The sequence below is a fragment of the Zalophus californianus genome, chromosome 2, assembly GCF_009762305.2.
Source record: "Zalophus californianus isolate mZalCal1 chromosome 2, mZalCal1.pri.v2, whole genome shotgun sequence".
Classification (NCBI taxonomy): Eukaryota; Metazoa; Chordata; class Mammalia; order Carnivora; family Otariidae; genus Zalophus; species Zalophus californianus.
Window position 1 is genome coordinate 491,888 of NC_045596.1, and position 9,673 is coordinate 501,560.

Genomic DNA, 9,673 nt, shown 5'->3' on the forward strand with positions numbered 1-9,673 from the left:
ATAAGAACTGGATGATGTGCTTTTTCTATCAAGCTCAAAGGCTACATAGTTAAAGTAATATTTTATCAGTGTAACATTAATTTCAATCTCTGATCATCTTTGAAATCATAAAAGCAGTACATGGTTATGAATGTATTTTGATTGGTTTACTCAAACATTATGTAAATTAGCAGGTAGTTGTTTGTCTTTATTAACATTTTAAACGAGTTTCTTAGCTATAAAGAAGTCTTTAAGGTATTTCATTTGGAAAATTCCGATTGAGATAAAGATTAATGTTTGTGCAAAAGCCCACCATAAAACATTGCTATTTGTATCTTCACTGATCATTCGAAAATTTTCTTCGCGGTCCTATATGGAAGAGAAATAGGCAGGTTTAGTTTCTTACAGTATTTAACTGTGAATTTGAGGGGAAGGTGCTATGCTTTGAAGATATTTAATATTTCCCAGTTAATATACCAAAGTGCAGTATCTGATTTTCTAAGTCAGGGTATGTTAGCTAAAGACAAGAATTAGGGATGCCTGGGTGGCTCAGTCGTTAAGCGTCTGCCTTCGGCTCAGGTCATGATCCCAGGGTCCTGGGACCCTGCTCAGCGGGAAGCCTGCTTCTCCCTCTCCCTCTGCTTGTGCGCTCTCTCTTGCTCTCTGACAAATAAGTAAATAAAATCTTTAAAAAAATAAAAAGGATTAAGAATCAACCTTAAAGAGGGGCGCCTGGGTGGCTCAGTTGGTTAAGCAACTGCCTTCGTTCGGCTCAGGTCATGATCCTGGAGTCCCGGGATCGAGTCCCGCATCGGGCTCCCTGCTCGGCGGGGAGTCTGCTTCTCCCTCTGACCCTCCTCCCTCTCGTGCTCTCTGTCTCTCATTCTCTCTCTCTCAATTAAATAAATAAAATCTTTAAAAAAAAATAAAATAATATCCTATCATAAAAAAAAAGAATCAACCTTAAAGAAAGCATATTTTTGTGTTTTGATGGAAAATAGATGCTATTTGATCTATTATCTTATTCATTTTATTTCTCACTATCGAGCAAGTGAATGTCAGCCAACAGTAATAGATTTTCAAAATTGGTGTCCTTACTTTACTTCAAGCTGGGCACTGTCCTCCTTATTTTCCAGGTAAGGAAGCTGGAGTCTGGATTTGAGCCCATGTCTGACCAGAGTCCACTGAGCGCAGTGACCCAGGAAACATGCAGTGTCACAAAAATAAAACTGTGATCTAGAAAATGGGCATACTGAGCCTCTTCATACATGTTGAGTGTGTTTGGGAGCATTTATTCATTCTGTTAAGCCCACACCCCAGAGGCCAATGAGCTGCAGTCCCCTTCCTAGAGGAGCTCACAGTCTGCCAGATAGTGAAAGATTGTTCTTTCCCTTCACCCCGAGTGTCCCCACAGTGCTAGCTCAGAGAGAATGACCGAGGAACAGGCAGTTTATCCTTTCTGTCCAGAATTTGGGGGCTTTGTCTCCAGAATTGCGTTCCTGGCAGGAAGAGATAAAATAAGCTGAATAGGCACACTGACCCTTTGATAGTTTTGTTCTTTGACTATTTGCTCAATTTGCTCAATTAGATGTTCCAGCTTAAAGCTAACTTCATTAACTTTGTCCTTTGCTTGAGCAATGGCTGCATCAAGGTTATGTTGTCCAACTCGAATCTCTAAGTGGATCCGCTGTACAAACAGGAAAAAGGAAGAAGCCTTCTTAAAACCGCTCCACTCTGCGCTTCCCTTGTTGTGTCCCCCAACCCCTCTCCTGCGTCTCTCCACCCCCACCTTCAAGAGCAGGCCCCACTTCGTTCTCCATCTCTCACTGCCTGTCTACCCCCTGCCCTACTCAGCAGTCTTCCTTTGTAATAATCATTAAATGGTGACCCATGGCCCTGAGAGAGTACTTAGACCCTCCTGAACATCAAATCTACTACGAGGTAAATGCTTTTGGCACTGAAAGAATTTGATTACTTTTAGGAAAATTTTCTTTACATATGACTAAATTTCTGATCCTAAAGTACAGATTTTCTTCGTCTTCTCTCAGCCCATTTAGAAAATAACCAATCACCATCTGCCATATAAGAGTTTTATTTATTGGAATTCCATTGTTAATTTACCCTCCAGTCTTTGCTTGTTTTCAGGCCTGAGTAATCACAGTTCTTTTAACCTTCCCTCATGGTTCTTGTTTTTCAAGGCCTTTAATCAACGCTGTAGCTCTCCTTTGAACCCATTCCAAGCTCTCCAGCTCCCTCTTTGGTTGCTGCACTGAGATCTGGGCACAGGACTTTAATAAGTTTCTAGCCAGTCCGGGTGTAATGGTTCTGCATACCAACGTCATGCCTGAATAGTGCTGATGCTCTGTTCATCAACAAGGACATGGGCGGCGTATACTCACCAGCTTACTCCCACCAAACGACACAAGCCTCGTAGAATTAGATTCCAAGCAAATGATGTGTTCACCAGGTGAATGTGAAGTAAAATAGAACCTTCCTTGTGGGCCATATAGCTTGGACAATAATACCTAGGATTGAGGATTTCCATGGTTTAAGTTTATTATTCCCTACTTTCCCTTCTTAAAAATAGATCTCCCCTGTTAGTTTAGTAAAAACTGTGCAGTTCCTAAAGAAGAAATGGTTAATAAACATGAAAAATATTTATCCTTGTTGGTAAAAACAATGCGCACACACATACACACACACCCAGAGTAAGATAGCCCTTATTTACCATCAGATTGGCAAAGATTTAAATAAAAGTGTCCAGGGATAGTATTGAGAAATACTATTTCTAAACACTGATTTGGAAACGTAAGTTGAACAACCATTTGGAAAGCAGTTCAGCAATATGTATTAAAAATTAAAAGGTATGTGACCATTCACTCAGTGATTCTACCTACAGGAACTTATTCTATGGAAATGCACAAGTAGACAAAATTATATGTAAAGTGATATTCAGTGTGGTGTTTTTTGTAATGGCAAAGTTGCTTTCTTGAAATTACTTTAGTACCTTTCAGTAGGGGATTGATTAAATTTAGGCAAATCCAAATAAAGGAATGTTATGGGGCAAAAAAAAGAATATTATACCCACATGTGTTCTGTACTAAAGGTGTCCACGGTATCCTGCACTAGAGTAGTGTGTATAGGGCCCTATTTTTTATTAAAAAAAATCATCTGTCAAAGTACAGGTGTGTGTATGTGTTTCTATAAGTTTAGAAGAAGATTCTGAAGAATACACACCAAGCTTTTAGTTGGTTCTATTTGTTGGGCAACTTTGATTTTCTATTTAGCCAATTTCTATATTGTTTGCCATTTTAAAAACAGGTATAGGACTTCTATTCTGTCATCAAGGAGTTTGGAAGTCGCCACTCCGTCCTAACAAGTAAAAGGGCGAACACAACGAAAACCAATTCTTTTTAGATCTGTCAGAGAATTGAGGTCACGGGGTAAACCACTGCCCCCCAAATTGGAGAGACAGACAAGCAAATACAAAGAATCACAACTTATCAGAGCAGAAACTGGGGGTACCAGTACTGGGTTCCTTTTATCTAGTACATGATGTCCAACTTTCAACAACAAAAAAATTTTAAGGAATACTAGATGGAAAAAAAACAGTTTGAAGGGACAGAGCAAGCATCTGACCCAAATTCAGACATGGCAGGGATATTGGAATGATCAGACCAGGAATGTAGAAAACCTGTGATTAATGTGCTAAGGGCTCTAAAGGAAGGAGTAGGCAACATGGGTAATATAAGCAGAGAGATGGAAATTAGAAGAAAATTTTAAAATGCTGGAGATCAGAAACACTGTAACAGAAAGGAAGAATGCCTTTGATGGGCTGGTTAGACTGGACATAGCTGAGGAAAGACTCTCCCAGTGTGGGGATATGGCAGTGGAAATTTCTAAAACTGAAAAGCAAAGAGAGAAAAGACTGGGGGGAAAAAAGGAATGGAAGATCCTAGAACTGTGGGACAATTATTAAAGGCAATACCCAAAGGAGAAGAAAGAGGAAGTAATGTAAGAAATACATAGAACAGGGCGCCTGGGCGGCTCAGCCGTTAAGCGTCTGCCTTCGGCTCAGGTCATGAGCCCAGGGTCCTGGGATCGAGCCCCGCATCGGGCTCCCTGCTCGGCGGGGAGTCTGCTTCTCCCTCTCCCACTCCCCCTGCTTGTGTTCCCTCTCCTCTGTCAAATAAATAAAATCTTTAAAATAAATACAAAGAACACTAAGGACAGAATTTCCTCCTAGTTAGTGTCAGACACCAAGCCACAGAGCCAGAAAGCTCTGAGAACACCAAACAGAATAAATGCCAAACCAAACCAAGAAAAGACTCTACACCTAGACAACTGCAGATATCAATGATAAAACCATCTTGAAAGAAGCCAGAGGGGAGAACGCCGTCGCTGTGGAGCAGAAGTGAGAATGACGCCGGACTTACCCCCCGAAGCCACGCAGGCGGGAACAGTGGGGAGAAGAAAGCCGCCAACCTAGAGTTCTGTGTCCTGCAAAATTCTCTTTCAAAAGTGAAGGAGAAAGATTTTCTCAAATAAAAACTGAGGGAACCTGTCACTGATAGGCCTACCTTGCAAGAACTGTTACGTTTTTCAGAGAGAAGGTAAATGATACAGGCCAGAAAGTCCGATCTACATTAAAAAAAAAAAAAAAAAAAAAAAAAGGAAGAGCATCAGAGAAGGAATAAGTGAAGATAAAGTAAAAGCTAACTTTTCTTAGTTGATCTAATAGATAATAGTTTGTTCAAATAATAGCAAAAGTGTATTTGATCATAGCGGATGTGTAAGTGAAATGGATGCCGACCAGGGACAGGAGGGAGGAATTCGGAATGCTTTGTTATTCTAGGTGCTGGCACTCCCTGTGAAGAGGTGTGTTACGTGAAGGTGGACTTGTGTTAGTTGCAAATACATATTGCAAACTCTAGGGCACCCATTTTTTAAAAAGTTAAAGTATAATATATAGAAGGGAGATAACATGGAATCACCTAAAATACTCAATTAGAATCACAAAAGACAGAAGAAGTGGAAGACAAAAATAGGAACAAAGAACAAGAGCAGAGACTAGGAAATGGGAACAAACGTGCGCATTCATCCAGTGATATCAATAATCACTTTGAATGTCTACAGCCATACCACCCTGAACACGCCCGATCTCATCTGATCTTGGAAGCTAAGCTTGGTCGGGCCTCGTTAGTCCTTGGATGGGAGATCAATAATCACTTTGAATGTCAGTGGTCGACATGTACCAAGTAAAAGAGAGTGTCAGAGTGGATCAAAAAACAAAACTATGTTGTCTACAAGAAACCCACTTTAAATAGAAAGACACAGGTAGATTAAAAGTTAAGGGATGGAGAAAGATGTATATGCTAACTTTAACCTTACAAAAAAGCCCGAGTGCTCATATTAACGTCAGACACAGTAGACTTCAGATCAAGGAAGATTATCAGGGATAATTACATAATGGGGCATTACATAAAGACGAAGAGGTCATTGTCCAAGAAGACAAAACTATCCTTAATATGTAAGCACCGAACAACACAGTGCCAAACTGCATGAGACAAAAACTGACAGGACTGGAGGAGGAGGAGCAGAGTCTGCTGTTGGAGTTGGAGTCTCCGACACCCCTCTGTCAGGAGCGGGCAGATCCAGCAGCAGGTCAGGAAGGACATCGCTGGACTCGGCAGCACCGTCAAGTCACCTGCACCTGGCGTACGAGTATTAGCCTGCTTCATCCAGCAGCAGCAGAGTGCGCACACTCTCAAGCTCGCCTGGCGTGCTCACCAAGATGGACCCCATTCTGCGCCACCAAACACACCTTAACACATTTAAAATAGTAGAAACCCATCAACTGTATTTCAATAAATAATAATGGTAACAGAAACCACACAAAGTCTGCTCTCAGAACACAATGGAGTTAAAGTAGAAATCAATAACAAAGATCCCAAAACATGTCGAGATTAAGCACATTTCTAAATAACACATGGGTTGAGGAAGAAATCCTAAGAGAAATTTAAAAACATTTTGAACTAGGAGGGAATTCTGGGAAGATGGTGAGGTAAGCAGCACCAGGAGTCTGTCTTCCCATCCAGACCACAATTACACTGTTAGAATCTGTCTGATGTAGCTATTTTGGAACCATGGAGTCTATTGAAGGCTCGCAATTTCCAGGGGAAGCCTTGTGTGGTAAATTGTGGTTAATTTTGGTCGGTGTCAGCTCATAGCACGGGAGCAGCTACCCTTCCTCATCCCTACCCCCAGCCACGTGGCAGGCTGATGTGCATGAGTTGCTGGACAGCCTGCACACAGCATATGGAAGCCAGGGTGGGCAAAAAGGACCCTGTCCTCCAAATATCAAGGACCTTCATAATTGTCACACACAAGGGATCCTCAATAAGAATATTAGCAGATTTCGGGGTGCTTGGGTGGCTCAGTTGGTTAAGCATCCGACTCTTGATCTCATGATGATGAGATCAAGACCTGCATTGGGCTCCATGCTGGGCATGGAGCCTCCTCTAAAAAAAAAAAAAAAAAAAAGAATCACAGCAGACTTCTGATCAGAAACTTTGGAGACCAGAAGGCAGTGGGTGGGTGTACTCAAAGTGCTAAAAGAAAAAAAGGCCAAAAAGCACAGGAAAAGATGCTCACCATCACTAATCATTAGGGAAATGATGGAATACAAAAGCATGTGTTTGTATGGTATGTATATGTTGTTACTGTCTGTACTGCCTACCCCACCAGCCATGTCTTTCCCTGGGACTGTCAATCACATGCCATAGGAATGGACATACGATCAAGGTGGGCAACTTAGAGTACCCCAGGCCCCCAGACACACTAACCCAAGAAAAAACAGAGACCTTGTGGAGGTGCTGATAAGGACCTTAAAGGGAGATCTCGTAAGACATTTTGAAACTAGAGCTGTTTCTTGTTCTTCAAAATGGGGAGAGCTTTCTTGAAAATCAGGCCTATGGGATGAGAATTTTGTCTCCCTTAGGTCAGGAAGAGGGTAGGGTATATATTAGGCTCACATTTAATATTTGTTGAATGCAGAATGAATTAAAATATTTTTCCTCCCTTGTAGAAGGGGGTATTAGATCAGGCAATTATATTTTTGAAGAATGAACCTTCTCTGTCTTAAAAATAGTGACTGGAGTGTTCTGTGATGCTCTTTAGCTCAGTTAAAATTTGGATTCAGCATTTAATAAGCCATGGAGACATTTCCAGATTGCTCATGAAAGAACAGAGGAGAACTGGGTTTTTGTATAACCAGGCAAAAAGCCCAGGAGGCGGGCTGTAGGGAGGGGAGGTAGCTACACGGACCGGCCCCAGCAGAACCACCGTCAGGCAGGTGCTAGGTGCGCCAGGAGAAGGTGCTGTAGCAGCCAGGCTCAAGGGTCCCATCCATCCAGCCGGAGTGGACTCTCTCCAGTGACCCCACTCCCAGTCCCCACAGGAGTGGAGGTGTCAGAATGTCTCCTGAGCTCAGATCAGGCGAAATCATCCAGTTTAATGAGAACAGGAACTTTGTAGCCTCTCCTCCCCAGAGGAGATGCCTGTTCCGGTCTGTGAGGTTTTGCTACCCATCCTGCTGTCCCATGGGCACATCCCCAGGGCAGCTCTAAGTCCAAAGGGAAGTCGTCCTCGCAACAGTGTTTGAGTGATTGGACTGAGCAAGCCAGTATCCTGAGCTGGCACGGTGGGGAACGGAGGTCACTGTTAACACCCACTGCACAGATGAGAAAACTGAGGGCTGGAGCAGTCAACAACCTGCTGAAGATTGAGCTTGACAGTCCACACTTGAACTTGGCTCTGACTCCAACACTCACATTCTCTCCACTGGATCCTGGTGCCTCTTCTACTCCTGCTAACCCCCTAATGAGGAAGCGGCCAGGGAGACCAAACAGACCGAGAGGCCGCCAGGGAGGAGGCGAAGACTGTGGCCCAGCAAGACCGGCGAACCTCAGGATGATGATCATGAGGCCTATCATTTACATTGTTCTGAAATATTTTATGTTAAGGTCTCTGCTCTTGAGCTGGACGATAGGCTCATTGAAGGCAGGCACTTTCCGCATCTCTGTGTAGTCCCTCTATTCAGGACTAGACACATTAAAAATTGTCAGTTCTGGTTAATGAGTGCTTGTACAGAGGTTTTTCTTAAAGTTTGTGGGGATACATGATATATGAATTTTAGCAAATTAAAAGTTTGAGTAGCAAAACATAAAAGAATGTCTTACCTCATCATTGTAAGTTCTAACAGTCACAAACATTCCCAAGCCAGGAGCAGATTCAAGGAAATCTTGTTTGCGCATGTCCCATTGCTGTATCTTGAAAGTCCCTGTTTCAAAAACATAAGACATTTATTATAAAATAGGTGGAGGAAATAGTTGCACATGATTACTGATAAATGAATTTACTTTATTCAAATTATCCAAATCACAAAATACTGTGAGCATGGTGATGAGGTCACATAGCCAAGTGGGAAGATCCCGGGGTAAAGGGGAAGGCGTGGGCTCTTGGTCCAGCCCTCACTGCTGCTCCCCTCTGACTGCTCCACTCTGGACTCAGCTCCCTCGGAAGATGGGGATGATATGTATCCCTCCCAAGTCTCAGAGTTTCGAGGACTACTGAAAAACTGAAAAGCCTGTGCAAGCTTTCTATCTAGAGTGTACACTTCGTGTGGGTCAGGACTTTCCCAGGGTTGCCTGGTAGATCGTCTCTGGTTTCTTCCTCCTCTAACTCACCCGCACGATCCCTTCCCAAGGCCTAGCTGTGTGCTGCTGAGTCCTTCCTATGCCTGCCTTCGGAGGCTCCTGCTAAAGTTTGCGTTGTCACCGAAAGAGCCTCCCACTTCCTCCTTTTAGTATATGGGAGCATCATATGGCTTAACTTGCCCCTTGAGCCCTTGCAAGGTACAATGGTAATGAAAAAAGAGTTCATGTTTATTGAAAGCCATTGAAAAATAGCTAACGGTGCTGCCTTGTGCATGCCAGGTACCATGCTGAGCACTTAACATGTCGTCCCATTAATTCTTCACATGTGCTCCCGGGAGGCATTTTATTCCTTCACCAAGTCAGCTGATAAGTATATAATGAGCTCCTCCCACAGCAAGAGCACTGTTCTAGGAGCTGAGGACAGAAGTGAACAAAATAGACACTATCTTTGTTTCCATGGAGCTTTTGTACAGACAGCAAGGAAATAAGTATTTAATGTTAGGAATGCTGTGAGAGAAAGCAAGAAAAAGGGATAAGGGACTTTGAGTATTATATGGGGAAGTCAGCGAATGCTTCTCTGAAGTTTGAGAAAAGACCCAAAGGAATAGGGGAGGAAAATATGTATATATTTTACACTAAGTATACTTACAAATATGTTTAAATTATATCTCTACATCACACTCAGTGCTAACGATTTGCCAAGCATTCTAAGGAATTTATACACATAGTCTGAATTTTCATGACAACACTATGTAAGTGACATTATATATTTTTAAAGATTTATTTATTTATTTTAAAGGGGGGAGGCAGGGGCAGAGGGAGAGAGAGTCCCGAGCAGACTCTGCACTGAGCATGGAGCCCAACGTGGGGCTCGATCCCACAACCCCAAGATCATGACCTGAGCCAAAACCAAGAGTCCAATGTCCAACTGATTGCGCCACCGAGGCGCCCCAGTGATACTATTTTTATGACAATTT

At 42.7% G+C, this 9,673-nt stretch overlaps 1 protein-coding gene across 1 annotated transcript; it reads right to left on the reverse strand.

Moving 5' to 3' along the window:
• LOC113925133 (transmembrane emp24 domain-containing protein 11) lies at window positions 1-8,342 on the reverse strand. The gene is made up of 4 exons (XM_027599692.1): window positions 8,220-8,342; window positions 2,379-2,504; window positions 1,520-1,666; window positions 1-348 (listed from the first exon to the last, which is right to left on the reverse strand). The coding sequence occupies exons 1-4, from the start codon at window positions 8,340-8,342 to the stop codon at window positions 199-201; spliced, it is 546 nt and encodes a 181-aa protein (XP_027455493.1). The 3' UTR covers window positions 1-198.
• Window positions 8,343-9,673: the final 1,331 nt, after the last annotated feature.